We start from the raw sequence: 17,111 nt of genomic DNA, 5'->3' as shown, positions 1-17,111 counted from the left end.
TAGCAAAATCCTGTAACAAATTATCAAAAAGGCTCTTGGTGAATGTCTAGATAAAGAAGCTACAATTCCAAAGGGCCAACATGGCAGGCTCCTCCAGAAGGTCATGGGAAACTCACTTGTCTTCTTTTTTGACAGAGCCAAGCGACTGGTAGATCAGGGGGACGCTATTGATGTAGTCTACCTAAGTTCCCAACAGGCTTTTGACAGTCATGTTATTCCAAAAAGAAAGCTAATTTGCAGGTAGGTGGACATAAAAGTAAGATAGCAAAAGGACAGGGCAGCGTAATAGTCATCTTCAGATGTTTCTATCGCACGCTCCATGGAGTGTGTAGCCCTCATCTATGTGTACAACACTGATGGACTTTTTACAAATTATATACCAATACTATTGACTGTTGTTCAGTTGTTTTTCAGTCATGTCTGACTTTTTTTTTTTCATGTCTGACTCTTCATGACCCCATTGGCATTTTCTTGGCAGACAAACTGGAGCGGTTTTGCAATTTCTTTCTCCAGCTCATTTTACAGATAAGGAAACTGAGGCAAACAGGGTTAAGTGACTTGCCCAGGGTCTACACAGCTAGTGTCTGAGGCCAGACTGGGACTCAGGAAGATGAGTCTTCCTGACTCCAGACCTGGCACTCTCTCTACTGCACCACCCAGCTGCCCTAATACTACTAATACTAATATATTACGTACATCTTAAGATACAAAAAACAGAAATTAAAAAGATGAGCTAAAGGTGACATAATTTTAAATATTCTTTCATTTTCATTTTTAATGTTATTTAAAAACATTTTTGCCTTTGAAAGCAATATAACTGAATTTGCATCCTTATTTCTGAAAAAAAGCCCTATGTATGGGCTGGGAGATAGAGTGGACCTGTACTTGATCAATGTAGTTAGCCAATATTTTGGGTTGGTTTTGGATACTTTTTTATTGAAAGATAGACAATACAACAATCAAATAATAAGTCATAACAGTCAGTGAACATACCAGCTTTTCAGTAGGATTCATGTATTTCTGCCTGTAGATATTCACCTCATACAATGAAAAAAGAAACAAAACAAATTGTCTCTGACTTTGACTCAGCAGAAAGTTTTCCATGTAAACTCATGTCTTTCTTCACATGATTCTGCTTAGTAATGTCACACTTCAAACTGTTACTCACATTTGGACATTTTGTGTTTTTGTTTAAGTGTGAAGAACAGCCACCCCAATCTGGCTGGATTGTAGAGGGCCAGGAGCAGAGCCATGTACAATGAGGCTGGACAAGCAGGCTGGGTCCAGATTATGAATGGCTTCAAAAGCCAGAACAGTTTACATTTGATTCTCCATTATATTATTAGGGAGCAATCGGAGTTTAACGAGAAACAGTGACATGGTTAGAACAACACTTTAGAAAAAAAAACACTTTGGCAGGTGTGTGGAGAATGAACTGGAGAGCAGAGAAGCCTGAGGCAGGTAATCAATTAGGAGGCCACTGCAAGTGCAGGTAAGAGGTGATGGGGGCCTGAACTAAGGTAATGGCTGTGTTGTGGAGCAAAGGGAATGGATATGAGATGTTGTGGACACAGAAACTACAATCTTTGACAATTGCTTGGCTAGGTAGGGTGAGTGAAAGGGAAAAGTTGAGAATGACACCAAGGTTAAAAGCCTGGGAGCCTAGAAGGATGATGATGCTCTCAACAGAAATAGGGGGTTCAGGAGGAGGGCTTTGGGAGAAAAGTTAATGCAATGAATCTGTGATGCAGACTGAATCAAAGCCTATGCATGCCAGCTCATCCCCATACTATGCAGCACAAAATGGGGTGGAACAGGGTTCTTATCAGTCACTGTCCCAAGGGCAAAGTCTGCCCTCCAAAGGGTGCCTAAGGAAGCCACACACCCTCCTGTGGACAGTGGGTAACGGACCTGCTGGGTAGAAAAGGGAATTTTCTTTATGGCGTCTACATAGCTCCTGTTGCTGTCCATGTCCAGACTGGGCTAGGTCATAAATGCCCTGAGAATAAATGTCTGGCGCAGAAGGGGGATGGTTGGGAGTTGGCAGATGGGGGTGCAGTAGGAGAAGGCTGGGTTACAATGCATGAAGGGTTGTCCTGAGCCCCATGTAGCTACTAAGGGGAAAGAGTATGACATGACCTATCTTCCCATCTTCCAACTGGCCAATCACACACCCGTTGGGGCCACGCCACAGGCTCCCTCCCACCATTAGGGCACACTAACTTGGACAACATCTTCAAAGGCTCCTATTTGGTTTGAGTCCTATTGAGCTTGGGGGTGGAACGTAGGCCTGAGAAATCGAAAGGACCAGGACTTCTTTTCATTCCTCAGTTCAGCTTATGTGCCCTGAGTCACATAATATTCCAAGCAGATCCCACAGATGTGAAAATATTCACAGCAGCACTTTTTTATCTTAGTAAACAACTAGAAACAAAGTGGGGGCCCCGTTGGTTATGAAATGACTAAACAAACAATGGCAAAGAAACTAACTGAATATTACAGCCCCACAAAATATAATGAATTTATGAGGTACCTAATGAATGGGTTGAACTGAAATGAGGAAACCCAAGCCTGGACAAATGAAATGACTTGCCCCAAAGTGTCAAAACCCAAATCTTCTGACTCCAAGTCCAATGTTCACGCAGATGGTTTTGATGAGGGAAAGGGAAATGACCACAGGAGCACGGATGATGCCTTTCCCCAACAGAGCAAAGCAGGACATAATCATGGTGACCAGAAGGCGTGCAGGAGAAACTTGGCACTTCTCACATGTTGAGATAAAGAGGTCCAAAGTCAAATTTTACCTATTTCATAGCTTTCCTTTACTATTTCTTATCTCACACCAAAAGGGACTAAGGACATGTTGTTTTATTTTATAACCTATTTCATGGAACTTACAGGCTAATAATGTATAAAATGAACTAGGTGATGGCTAAGGTCTCTTCCCTATTCTATTATTCCATGATCTGCACTTAACAAGAAAGGTGATGTGATATAATGGAAAAAGCATTTAGCTGGGGAAAGAACAAAAAACAGACCTGTTCCAGCCCTGACATCAATGCCTATTTGTATAACTGAGGGCAAATCACTTACCTTCTCTAAATCTCCAATAATTCACCTGTAAAATAAAGATATCTGCACAGCCTATCTCAAAGAGCTGTTATAAGGAAACTATTTTGTAACCTGTTGTGTTGTTATTGGGGCAGGACATGGAGAGAGAGGGGTGGAGAGGACACCTGGTATGGAAACTCCACAAATGCAGGTGGACTTGAATGCTATCTGGGACCCCATGAGATAAGTGACTTGAACAAGGTCACACTGTTTCCCAACAAAGAGGGGCAAGACTGGATCCCAGATCTTTCTAATTCCCAAGGTCAGGCCTCTATCCACTACCAGGCTGCCTCCAGCTGCGAGAATTATTATCATTAATTAAGAATACACTGAGGTGTTTACAGCTTGTTTACTCCTCCCCCGGAGGTGTTCACACCTCAATAGGAGCCAAGGCCTTAAATCTGAAGAGTAATAATGATGGGAAGGGCTAAGGAGAACCTTCCCAACACCCTTCAAATCAGGCCACTCCTCAACTTGCTCAGAACAAGACGGCTGGAAGCCATTAAGGGAAGTGGTAACAGAAGCTGCCTTACCCGGAACTGTGGCTTAGGAGGAAAAACCAGTTTCTCTGGAAGACCAGGGCAGCTTGGGGCCAGCCAAGCCCAGTCCAGCTCCCCTAGGTACAGCCTCCCCCGGGAGAGAGCTGCCACACCCAAAGGAGGAGTGAGCAAACAACCAAAGCCAGGTAAACTCCATGGAGGGGAGGAGGCTTCATCGGCTCCTGCCGAGTATTCTGGGAAAGGGCATCACCCACCTCCCCTGGGCAGCCTCTGCAGTATCATGAACACACCACCCCATCCCTGTCTCCTTTACTCCCTGCTACCAAGTGTTCTCTCCTTCACTCCCAACTCTAGGGAGTCCCCCGGGGTGGAAGACTTTCTCCTGTCCCAGCATAGGGAAAAGAGGAAACGTGCAATGGTGGGAGAGGTAGTGATGTGGACGCAGGCAGAGCTGAGCTCAAAGCCCATCTCTGAACACCTACTGGCTGCTCATGGACAAGGCATTTAACCCACTTCACCCTGGGTACCACATCTGTGATCTTGAGCTCAAGTTAAATGAGGAGAAGGCCCATAGTACTTGCCTTACACAGAAAACACTATGTAAATTACACAACTTCTTTGAGTCCATCTGTTCAACTGTACAATGATGGGACTGGACAAGACCACCCCTTCCAGGTTTAAATAGATGGTCTCGATGGGTGTGGAGCCCAGACTTGTGCTGGTTAGTTTTGGAAAACTCTTCCTCCTCCTCCTCCTCCTCTCCTCCCTCTCTCTGTACAAAGGGTGGTTTACTAGGTAGGGGAGAAATATATTTAGAAATGAAGGTTATGTAAAAGCAAACTATACCAATAAAAATTAAAACTTTTCAATAATCTATGGTCCCTCTTTTCCAACTTCAGCCCACAAATATATTTTACTCTTGACAGAACATCCTTGCCTGTGTTAAGTACTGTCATTTGCCACATCAGGTTAGGTTATCCCAAGTCAAATACTATCTGGCTACAGAATGCTGCTACCCAACCTCTGACAAAGCAAGGCCAGAATCTGGGTCTTCTTCCCCCCTCCTCCCACATGTGCCCCAGTGTTAGAATGGGGCTCTATTAAAGCCACCTCCTCCAGGAAGCTTTTGCCAATCCTCCTCCCCAAGCCCTCTATCAAGGAAATTTCTCCCTGGAACTGTTGATGTGCTTTGTTTGGGTTTTTCTTAAGTATTATGTCAATGCTTAACTGGGCCCATACTTCCTCCTGCCCTTACAGATCCCAATCCTCTGGTAACTTGGTAAGCTGTTTTCAAAAGATCGGAAGCCAGAAATTTTGAGAAATAGATGGAAAACAAGGTTATGTGACTTGTCCAAGGTTCGACCCTTGAACACAGATCTTCTCACTTCAAGTCTAGTATGATTTCACTCTGCCCCCCCCCCAGTCTCTTCACTGATGATGAGGATAAATTTCAGCTCAAACAATGCCTCCTACATGAGGCCTTTCCTGCTCTTCCCCCTCACCCATGCACACTGAAATTATCTTTTATTTGCTTTCTGCACATTTTGTATTTGTACGTCTCCAACAGACGAGCGTAAACTCCTGGAGGAGAGGGACTTTGTGTGTCTACCTCCAGCACCTAGATAGCCCAGTGCTTGGCACAACATACATAGTCGTTGATTGATAAAAAGGAAATGTATTCTGCCGAACTTCACCACATTGAGACAGACTGAATGGGAAAGCGGTAGCACAAGCCTTCCTGACTTTTTTTTTTCCTGCTGCAAATTAACTCAGGTCCTATGATACAAGGGCTGGAGACCAAAGGGAAGGAGGGAAACAACCAAGAGGGGCTGGGGGGAGGGGGGGAGAAGGGGAGAAGGGGAGAAGGGAGGAGACAGTCCAGTCTGCTCCCATTTCACCACTATCTTCTCTGGGCTAAATGGGAAGAAACATTTAAGATTTGCTCCCCTTCCTGCTATTCACATCCAACCAAGAAAGCTGCAGATGGTGCATTGGGTAGTTTTGGTCTACAGGGTGAACAGGAGTGCGGCCACAGGTGTATCATAGCAACTGTTGCTTTGCCCTTTGTTCTCAAAGAGGACCGTGACAAGTGATGCCAGGACATGCAAAAGTGAATTGGATTTAAGCGAGGCAGGGCTGTCTAAAGTCACCAGCCTTATCTTTCCTCCGGAGCCATCTGGGTCCAGTGGCAAGACATAGATCAGGACTGGAGATGGCCCTGGATGCAGTGAGAGACCTCGACCTTTAGGTCGAGGTCTTTTCCAAGGTAGGAGGCAATACCCATTCTTTGACTAAGGCTAGGTAAAAATGAGGGAAAGAATGGCCTCTTTTTGGGGCAGGTAGTGGCGCAGTGGATAGAACACCAGCCCTGAAGTCAGGAGGACATGAGTTCAAGTCTGGCCTCAGACCAAACACTTGACACTTACTAGCTGTGTGACCCTGGGCAAGTCACTTAACCCCCACTGTCTAAAAATTAAAAGAAAAAAAAATGGCCTCTTTTTCCTAGTCTAAAAAATAAAATCAATCTGGGAGGGGAAGACCTTCAGGGTTTCTGGCCAAAACAGAAATAATTGCTATTTACACTTACTCTGAGCCATCAGAATCCAAACAATGACCAAGTGAGTCTTGGGCTGGCACTTACTGTTAGCCAATCAATGAGAGCCAGAGCTTCTAACTAGAAGTTTCTTCTAGTTAGCTTCTAACAGAGTTAGAAGGGACCATCTAGTCCAACCATTCCTTTATTCAATCCCTTGAGTAGGAAGGAAGGAGACAGAAGGATGAGTTCATGGGGTAAGAGGTTCTAATGAATCCCACCTCTCATCAGCATCGATACTATGAGAGATAATGTCTGTAATAAGGCAGTTATCCCTTCATCCTCATAGGGAAGTCTGGCCAATAGAGCCTTTTACAAAGCTCCTAAGTCTGATGTGGGTTTTGCACACTACAGGTGGTTATTTAAATGATGGTGGTGTTGTTCACAGGCACTTTTGAGTGTCCTTGACCTCTTCCTCTCTGTCATCTCTTATATCCAACAGAATACCAAATCCTATTGATTCTATTTTCTCTCTATTCCCTGCCAAAACTCCAACACAGGACTTTATCACGACCAACCTAGCTTAATGTAACAAGTCTCCTATGGGGCCTTCCTGCTTCCACTGTCTTTCTCCTCCAACTTTTCCCTCACACTAATGCCAAACCAATCTTACTTATGAACAGCTCATTTATGTAGCAATCTTATAAAGTACTCCTTAACAACAATGTAAGGTAGGGTACTCATCTTTTACAAGCAAAGAGAGGCAGAGGTAGGCAAACTGACTTGTCCAAGATAAAAAAATGGTAGTCAAGATATATCTGGCCATGTTGCTCCTTTGCTCAAGAATCTTCAGTCACTCCCTCTTATCTTCTGAAGTCAAATTCTTTTGCCTAGAATTCAAGGGCCTCAAAAAAGCAGTACCACCAGACCCATTTAGTCTTCATGCATTCTCCGCTCATCAAAATGCAATGCTGTCCCCTCTAATACATCTAGTGCCTTCCTGGCTTCTGTCCTCCCTTCTCCTTATGCACACCCCACCCCACCCTTGCCTGTTCACTTGTTACACCCATTCCTTATAACCCAACTCAAATGACATTTCCCTGAAGCCTTCCCTGACACCTACCCTTAGTTACCTTGTCCTCCAAAAAACAAGAACGAAAATTCTATATAAACATTTTCATACCTCTTAGAGAGGTGGAACAGGGGGGTGGAAGCAGCTTACACTGACTCCCAGAGGAGACTGTGAAATTTTATATCTTGGGAATTGTGCAAAACAGGGCTTGATTTGTTTTGCTGATGGTCTAGACTTAAGAAAGTGATTAATGATCAATAGTGATGCATAATAATGTATTAAACTTAACTGTGCTGTGCATATTTTCCCAGACAGCAGACTGTTAAAAATTACCAGGAAACCTCTAGGTATATGACACATATTAGTTGTACATTTATGTACTGCATTTATCCACATACAATTTGTAAGTTTCTACCAAACTGAAAGCTTATTAAGAAGAAAGAGCTAAATTCTGCATGGTTTCTCAGCCCCTAGCACAGTGCTCCGCAAAGAACAGGTGCCTGAATTGAATTCAGATCATTTTTCACTCATGTTAAAAAACATGGCCATATTTTTTTTTCATTTCTAACAAGAACTCATTTCCTTCTGATATTTAATAGAAATTAATCTCAACTCATTGGTGGGCCATCAAAAAGAGCAGCTGTTGTCTATCAGTTCTGGTGAAAGAGTTTTGCAAAAGTAAGACAATCTCCCCTCATCTTACCTTGCCCTACAAGGGTTAGAGGTCAATATTTTCCTCAGCTTAGCAAAGTAGGGAAAGCACTAGATTTGGAGTTAAAGACCCTGGCAGTAAGTGTGGTATAACATTGGGTCTCAGTTTCTTCACCAGCAAAACAGGATGATACAACTTTGCAATACAGCTTCACAGAATCACTATAAGGAAAATCCCTTTATAAACTTTGGCAACAATACAAGATCCAAATTCATTCAGTCACCGAGTAAGTCCCTTGGTGACTTTCCATCTCCAATCTGCCCTTGACATACAGATTATGTAAATAGTTGATTATCAGCGTAACGTTTCATTCTGCAAGGTGTTTCCTTGCTTTTCATTTGTGCCCTTCCACATAACGGTCATAGAGGGCTGACTCACTGGTAAGGGTGCAAGCCCAGAACCAGCCCCAACTTTCCTTCTCATTTTCAGTCCTCTCAAGTTAACCCGTGCATTTCAAATATAAGGCTGTGGGGACTAGGGATCAGCTAGCTCTATCTCTTTTCCGCATCTTCCACTCTTTCCTCCTGTTTCCTTAGAAAAGCTTTACTGGTACAAACCAGGGGAAGGGGAAGGGAGGGAAGGAATGGAGAGCTACCTAATCTTGGAAGGACAACTGCCACGGCATGTAGGGCAATCGGGCAAACAATACCAATCCACTCTCAGGTGACTTGGAAGGAAAAAATAAAACTTTGACAGCTGTCTTAATCCTGTTTACTCACCTAGTCTGGGGATTGTGCCAAGGAAAGCCTGGTTAGTCCTAGAAAAGATGTTAGCTTCTCCCTTCCCCAGGGTGACAGATATAGAGACCTACCATAACAAATGAGCTAAAGTGTGCCAGAGGTAAAGGATAGCACTGCATACGGATGTTGGCATAAGGGCAGTGATTTCCCCCTAGCTGTTTTTTTTTACCACTGTCTTCCTCAAAACTCATTCCTAATTAGAAAAAAGGCGGGAGGGAAAATATCATTTGAAAAATGATCAAACCAGTTATGATTATTTTTGAGGATCTGTTAAGTTACCTTAAAAATCTTGCTGTGGGAACATTCCTCTTGTTCTCAGTCCTTTTCTTTCCACAGAAGGCCTTACATCTCTCTACCAGCAATTCCTCCTTCAAGCAGTTCTTTCTAGTAGGAGTCAGAAAATAACTTTACTTGTTTCCTCCATTTGTGTAAATTCCTCACCTCCTTCCTGAAGCCAAGCCTGGCCATATTCTTTATCTTCCTTACTGAGAAGGTAAGGACAAGTCTCAAAGGTCCCCATCATGCAAGCTCCCTCTCAAAAACATAATGTAGTCACAGTAAATGGATGCTTCAGGAAATGTGTTTTGTCCAAAATGTTCCAAAGAAACATGGGAAGATTTGTATGAAGTAATGCACGGGGAAGAAATCAGATGCAAAAGAATAATACCGCAATGACTGCAAGAATGTAAATCAAGTCAGCATGGAGGGGCAACAAAATTCTGGTCAAATAACTGAGTTATGGTTAATGCTGCAATGTTTGAGTTAAAAGGCATGGCCCTCCTTTCTGTTAACAATAAGTTATCAATTTTGCAGGAAAGCAACTTTGTTTCAGTGTTCGTTATGAAGGTCATTACTAACTCATACCAAAATTTTAAATAAAAGTATTAATAAATTTAAGCATTTTAAAAATGCATTAAATGGTCACTGGCAAGAATGGAGCAAAATTAACTCATGGTTCAAACAGTCCAATTCTAGTAAGTCTGAGAGTTATATAGTTAAATTCCTGCAAAGATGTGTGACATTCAAGACCTTTAAAAAAAATTACTAAATGAGAATGACTGGCCTACTACAAACTTGAGTTGTTTTCGTGTCCTACAGTAGTAGTAATAATGAGGCCCACAAAAAGACTCAATCTGGAATGCCAAAAACCTGCTGTGCCCCAGGTCTGTTGCCTGGCAACAGAAAGCAGCTGCAAAAAAGCAGGGCAATAGTGAGGGCAGCAAGACAACCTTTCTGGCCAACCCATCCCATGGTATTTTTATCATCCACCTCCTCAAGCTGAAATTCTCTTTGAGACTTTCAAAGCACTCCTGGACATCACACAACAAAGGTTGAAAATTTCAGCACCAAAAGCAAAAGGGTCAAGAGTGACTTTTAATGTTGGAATTCATGTGAAGGAGTAGAAAGGTACCTTAGAAATCCGGTCCAATCTCACTTCCATTCTACAGATGACTAAACTGAGGGCCAGACAGGGTGCAGAAGCCCATTCCAGTGTGCCTTCCCCCACCAGGGGGGTTTGGCAAATTCTTGGAATTTGGAAGTATGTTCTTTCATACTTCCTCAGAACTAAGAATGGTATTTACATTTTTAAATACAAACTTCATAATTTAAAAATGCAAAAACCATTCTCACCTCTCAGACCGTATGGGCTGTTTACAGCAGACTCCTGCTGTATACCTTAATGCCCTTAAAAATCTCAAAAGGAACAAGTGAAAAAGGAAGATTAAGTGGCAAGAGTACTTTGACTCCTGCTACTAGCCCTAGGGTTCAGAAAGGAGAGACAGCATCCATCTGGTATATCTGCAGTTTGGGGCCAAAGATGAAGTAATCATCGAGCTATTTTATATAGGGTAACACACACTGAGCTGGATAGCACTGGACGTTGTCTTAGATGTATGGATAGTCAATATTTTGCTTTAAGGAATACACATTTTCCCCAAGACTCTGAAGGTATATAGTAAATCACTCAGGCAAAACCTGTTTACTACATACATAGAGTATATAAAAGTTGTGTTCAGAGAGCATATCTAACTAATTCTCAGTGCTGGTAGTCTATTTAGTGATTTAATTTTACTGAAAAAATCATTTGTATCCTCTCCAAAGGAACCTCTATGTCTGAAGGGTGATGAAATCTTCCACCTAATTGTGGAAATGTGTTATTTACCTGATATCCCAGACATTATACTCATATGAGCAAAGGCACATTTTGCAGGTGATTCTAGGGGGTGTTTTGCCCAAGCAACATTAATTGCTACTTCAGGGATACTATAGTTTGCAAGATTCAGAAATGGGTGGCCCCTGATAGCCACAGGTAAGAGAATAATTAAGAATTAAGGCTTACACTCTCTACCTGTATTTAAAGCTGGACCTTGTCCTATTTCTTTTCCTTGGTTAGTTTTTTTTCCCATAGGAAAAAAGCCCGTAAGAGATAAATTGTAAAACATCGAAAAGGTCTTTTGTAGCACAGGAGGAGGCAGCTTTGGAACGAAGAGATCTCAGGCGAATTAACCACAAACACATTTTAGGAACACCCAGGGGAGTGCAAGGCTTTGTTTTACCCAGATCCAGGCCCTGGAGTGGTTTTCTGGCACAATCTCAAACCCCTCTGAAGGCAATCACAGAACGGTGGCAAAAACACATGATTCAGAAGTCAAAGAACTCAGGTTGTCTTTGCTACTTATCCCCTACATGACTCTGAGTAAGTTATCAGTCCTCTCCAAACCCTCAACTACAAAATGAGAGATCTATACCAATCCCTTCCAGGACTATGTTAAACAATAAGTATTTATTAAGTGCCTACTGTGTGCCAAGCACTAAGAATAGTCACTGCCCCCAAGGAGCTTACATTCTATAATGGGGGAATGCCGTGTACACATCTAAGTATATACAAAATAAATACATAAATACAAGATAATTTGAGGACTGAGGCACTAGCAGCTGAGGAACACGGGAAAGGCTTATTGTAGAAGGTGGCACTTGAGCTGAGCTTTGAAAGAAATCAGGTAGAGGTGTGACGAGAGTATATTCCAGGCATGGTGTGATAGCCTGGACAAAGGCACAAATGGGACGTGGAGTACTGTGAGGAATGGCAAGAAAGCCAGGCAGGCTGGACCACAGAGTACATGAACGGGAATAATGTAAGTCAAAAAAATAGTAACAGAGGAGTTTTCATTTGATCTGAGAGGTAACAGGGAGCCATTGGAGTCTACTGAGCAGCGAAGTGACATGGCTAGATCTATGCTTCATTAAGTTTCCTTTGGTAGCTGTATAAATCCTGTTATGGGGATGGTATAATCTGTCTTCCCTGGAATGATCAAATCCCTCTCCAGGATTTTATTCAATGTTTAAAAGAGCCAGAAACCCTGACCCAGTGCTAGAGTATGAAAAGCATCACACTTCAAAAGCCACCATCTAGGCTGGCCCAACCACCAGGCTTCTTAAAGAACATGGCAGGGGATACTGTTTTAAAGACCAGAGAAGAGAGACAGGCAAGATGCCTCTAACAAGAGAGCTTCAGATTCTAAGTGATAAAAACACTCAGGAGGAAAAAGGCAACCATTAAAGGATTATGTCAAAACTTCACTCAATAAATGTACAGGGCAAAACAGGCCGTCCCATACCTAAGTCTTCTATTGAAGGAAATACAATTGAGAGGTTGAATGGAAGAAGCCTAGGTGTCTCAGAGGGACAGAAGTGGTCTAGGTTCACATCAGGAAATCACAGGAAGGGTCACTGGATCCAAGAACTGATAATTCCATTCACAAAAAGCTATAGCTGTTGGCAAAGTAGCAGCCATTTAGGCCCAAAGTGCCACCCAACTCTGCAGATGATCCGGAGCCTGAGCCACTGAAACAGAGAAGATGTGGTACGTAAGGTTCAAGTTGGAATGGAAAGCTAAAGGATGTCCCTTCTCCTAGGAATCTTCGCCTATTACTTCATGCATATGATCAAGGCTTTCGTGACTAAGTAACATAATCTTTCCCCAAAAAAAGTGCTTTTTCAGGTACAGATGCCTGTTTGGGTCACGTTCTTTATGTGTACAGCCAATGGCTCTGCTGCTGCTTATGCAAAAAATACCAGAGGACTGCACAAATCCAGATCCCACCCACCCAACATTGCCAAATAATCTAGGAGGATCTGGCTCGGGCAGTTACGAGTATGTGAACAGAGGACGGAGCTGTACATCTGAACCAACTCCCTGTCGATCTATCTCTTCACTTAATATGGGCCAAAAACTATTTTAAGACCATTTATAAACACCCAATCACATTTCATAAATATGCTCTTGCGAAAACGGAAACTTGGCACAATCTGTACTAATTAAGAATAGTTCTATTCTATTGATGGTGGATAAAGAAGTCATCTTTTAAAGTGAGTGTGCACACACGTATGTGTGAATGTAATGACAAGAAACCAAATGACTGCCCATTGCCAACCAGGTCACTTCAGGCAAGCCACTTAATTTCTCTGGGACAGTTTCCTTGTGTTCATTTCCTATAAAATAGGGGGTTGGACTAGATCTAAGGTACCTCCCAGCTCTAAATTTTATTCTCCCATGAATGTGTGAAACTATTTAAACTGAACTTTCTCCAACAGCTTGTCAAGTGGCTGAATAAGGGTTAGGTTTTATACTTCTACTGTAATTACTAGATATGAATTAACAGTGTTAATGTTAATCTTGAATACAAATCAGACTATTTGAAAAGCTCACAAGCAAAGGCAGAATTTTATGTTGTTAAATGTGTAATAATTATAAATTACAGTGTGGTCTGTAAGGATAGCAGATGCTTCTTTCCTATCTCTCTAATCAGAAAGAACACTAATCTAACATTCCAGGTATGGTATGAGAGAGATAATAACCAATTAAACTTTGAAAAAAACTACCAAAAACTAAGTCAAAGAATACTAGGTAACAAATGTGAAGTCAAGAGCCAGTTTCTAACACCATAGACTGAAAGCATATTCAACAGAGTGACTGTTCCCAGTTGTTCTGCTTCAATTCTTAAGCAGCTCATGTCTTTGTTGATGATCGAGTTCTTCTGTAACTCTCAGTCCTCTGACACTCCATTGGGTGCCTGGTTGCTAACCAAAGTGCTGCTCTGAAATAGTTAGGGGGTTGGCACAATAGTCATATGTTTATTACTGCACTACAAATTATTTTTAATAAGTGTATTCTCAGGCTCCAAGACAAAAGAATTGCTTGTCTCATAAAATGACAGCTACCAACAGGTCCCCTATAAATGCCAACAGCTACCAACAGGTCCCCTATAAATGCCAAACTAATAGTCTCAAGTAGCCCCTGAACTAGCTGCATGGTGTCTCAGAAACAGGTATGCTAACCTAATCATTTTATTTTGCTGAAACTCCACGTAACAAATGGAAGAAGGTTAAGATGTCTAAGTATCTCTTTAAAAAAAAGTTACTCTGCAACCACTAGAACCAAGTAAGGCCTACTTTTAAATGGGTCAATTCCTGGTATTCCAGATAACACCAATAAGGTGTGACCCCACTGCTTCTGAAACATCAACTTTCAGGATCAGCAAGTTGGCTGCCCCATTTCATGTACTATTTCAGAACATTTTTCACATGTCTCAGGTAATAATATGTGCACACAATTGTGAGGGAGGAAAAAACTGTTTTGGAACAAAATGTTGAACAAAGGCAGTGCTTTTAATCAAGTTTGAAAAAAATTAAATCTATTTGAACACACAAGCATAATTTACAGCATTTCGAAAGAAAAAGAGTTGGTCAGAAAAGAGGTTTTTTTGTGTGTTGCTTTTTTAAAAAACTAGGCCTTCTTAAAAACAGAAAAGGCCCTTTAATACATTTCTTTTTGTCATACCTGAATAGGGAAGTACAGTACTAATACTTCAGAAAACAACCATATTAAAAAAAAAAGTCAAGCAATTATAAGTAAATGTATTTTAATTGATTAAATATATTATTTTAAAGTATTTTTAAAATTGTATTTGCTCTGTTCTAATCAACAGCCAAAGAGAATAAAAAAAGTTTAAATCCAAAAAGTTTTGACGTGAACACTTGATGAACTGTCATCATCTAAAGCGATATGTTGCTCCCAAGAACAATGACATTCTATGAGCGAGATAACCTCAATGTGGGCAAGGTCAAAATCTGTAATCAAATCCTGGAAGAAATATATTAATGTCTGCTTTTTTATATGTTTATTTTACATTTTTAAATACAGAATTCTTCTCATTAAAAAAAAAAAAGAAAAAGGAACTGCCTAACCCCATGGTTTTACATTCTGTATGTACAAGACAGCAGACTGCCTTAAAAATGTTCTGGGTGTAACAACACTGATAGCCATTTAGCTGGCACTACGTTTCCGAACCAAATTCAAAAACCTCAAATTAAGCACTGTGGAGCTACTTAGGACAAAAAAACCCAATTTGTGAATGAGGAGAAAAAAAAGTTAGATATATATTTGTGTGTGTGTGTGCGCGTGTGTGTGTGTGTGTGTGTGTGTGTATACACACACACACACACACACACACACACACACAAAACCAAAGATCAAACAGAAACAAACCCAATACACACAAAACTCAAGTGTCCCCATTAGGTAGTGAACTGTACAAACTATAGCTAATTAATGGAAATTCTTCTTCAAGAAGTGATTTGCGGTTTTTAAAAATCCATATATTTCAGTAACATACATTAACAGTGTTAAATGCACATTAACATCTGTCTATATGACATTCCTCCAAGGCTTCCTATACTGGCCAACTGCTTTCACAAATATGGGCCAGACAAATCCATATTTGTTTAACTGAACAGAACTACAAGATGCTCCAACATCATCCATGACAAACATAACGCAGATTAAAGCTAGAAGACTTTAAAATTTAGGTATGTGATGGGACATTTCAACTTTCCACAATACTTAATGCTAAAGCAGAATTACATAGGATTTGTGCACAAGTGGTACCAAATATGAGAAAATGGAGTGGCAGTGATTTATCAGTGCAACATGAATCCCCACACACTGAATTATATACTAAAATGATTTAAAATAGTTAAATGCCCCAGGTACCAATTTGCACTTATAAAATACAAAGCAAGATTACTGAATTGGGTAGAAAACTGGGTTTGACATGACATAAAAAGCCAATCAAGTCAATAATTTATTAACTTTGTTTTGCTACTGGTAGTCAATCTCGGGCAGAAATGGGAGGCTGGTCAGCTGAGACAGTTGACTCATTAGTATGACCTATGTTGATACTATAATTCATTCATCATCCTGGTTTAACAAATTCTAGCATCCAATTCTTCCAGAGAATCCTCCTTTGTATTCCCTTGGACTAACCAAAAATAAAAGCAATCTAGCTCTTAACATTTGGGGCTATGCAGGACACAGCCAAAAAGAGACAGCTCTTTTCAAAAACTGCTTTAGGTAACAATTTTGAATTCTAATTGTACCAAAAACCATACATTTCAAAACACAGCTATAGTCCATTAACAGAAAGGCTTCAAATTAAAAGGCAATTCAACTGTCAGCAGTCACAAAGCACATGAAGCAGGCAACAGTAGACTACCCATCAGCCAAACAGGGTTCACACTGGGGCATTTCATTTTGTAGGATTTGAAGGACATATGTAACTCACGTAATTTCAGCTTAAGCACCATCCATCAGTGACTCTCTTGGTTAACCCCTAAGTGCTGGATGAGTCTGGAGATCCCTTTTCAACACCAAAGAATTCTTGTAATAATAACAGGGAGTCTTGGGGATAATCTTGACTCTTAAGAGTTCACAGACTGTCAGACCAAAACCAAATGGGGTAAAAACTGACTCTAATGCTCTGTTATGTTAGAAGAGATTCCCAAATAAAAGGCCATCTTCTGCCCAGCCCAAGCCTCAATTGGTATTGTAACACCATTTTTATCTAGTATAATAGACTCTGTAGTAGACTACTTTTGATCTCCATAAAGAATATGAGTTGTCGAATTTAAGTAGATAGACTCCCTTCCCTGGGTACTGATGGCTGCCAGCATATACTTCCTCATGACAGTCTCGTCGGTACACAGGTACAATTTCATCTAGCTGAGGCTTGCTGGACTTCCTTTTGGCTTTTTCTTCACTGTTTTCTGTTAAAAAAAAGGAATGAAGATAGAAAATCATCATCAGTCTAAGAAAACCTTATCTACTTCAAATAATGCAACTAAAGTGGATTCTCAGAATGGTAATGATTTCCTTCAATCCATACTAGAACTATGAAACTTGGCAGCACATTAGCACAGTTTCTGTGTTTTTATGCCCTTCCTTCCCTCTTTACCCAAGTCTAATCTCCTTAAATAACAGAAAATAAAAGCACATAGGTTAGTGACCCCAGGAAAATCACTTTAATTATTTGGGCCCAGATAACAGCCTGGGGATGGCAGACATCCTGAGCCTGGGATTCTAAGCTGCAGGGGGCTACTCCAA

The 17,111-nt window shown here is 41.2% G+C and overlaps 1 protein-coding gene across 2 annotated transcripts in view; it reads right to left on the bottom strand.

The window, feature by feature from the left end:
* Positions 1 to 915: 915 nt before the first annotated feature.
* Positions 916 to 17,111, bottom strand: part of ACBD3 (acyl-CoA binding domain containing 3) — a 58,608-nt gene continuing 42,412 nt past the window's right edge. The window contains exons 8-9 of one of the 2 annotated variants that reach the window (XR_013487292.1): positions 12,289 to 16,774; positions 916 to 9,052 (exon numbers count right to left, since the gene is read on the bottom strand). Coding sequence is in view for 1 of the 2 variants with exons in the window: in XM_020982143.2 (XP_020837802.1) it covers positions 16,569 to 16,774 (206 nt within the window). In the remaining variant the exon portion in view is untranslated. Of the gene's footprint in view, positions 16,775 to 17,111 lie in introns of both variants that reach the window. The other variant, XM_020982143.2, reaches the window with a different exon arrangement.

The sequence above is a fragment of the Phascolarctos cinereus genome, unplaced genomic scaffold (assembly GCF_003287225.1).
Source record: "Phascolarctos cinereus isolate Bilbo 61053 unplaced genomic scaffold, phaCin_HiC Scaffold_5;HRSCAF=322, whole genome shotgun sequence".
NCBI classification, from domain to species: domain Eukaryota; kingdom Metazoa; phylum Chordata; class Mammalia; order Diprotodontia; family Phascolarctidae; genus Phascolarctos; species Phascolarctos cinereus.
Note: the sequence above shows the minus strand (reverse complement) of the source record. Positions and strands in the feature narration are given on the sequence as shown.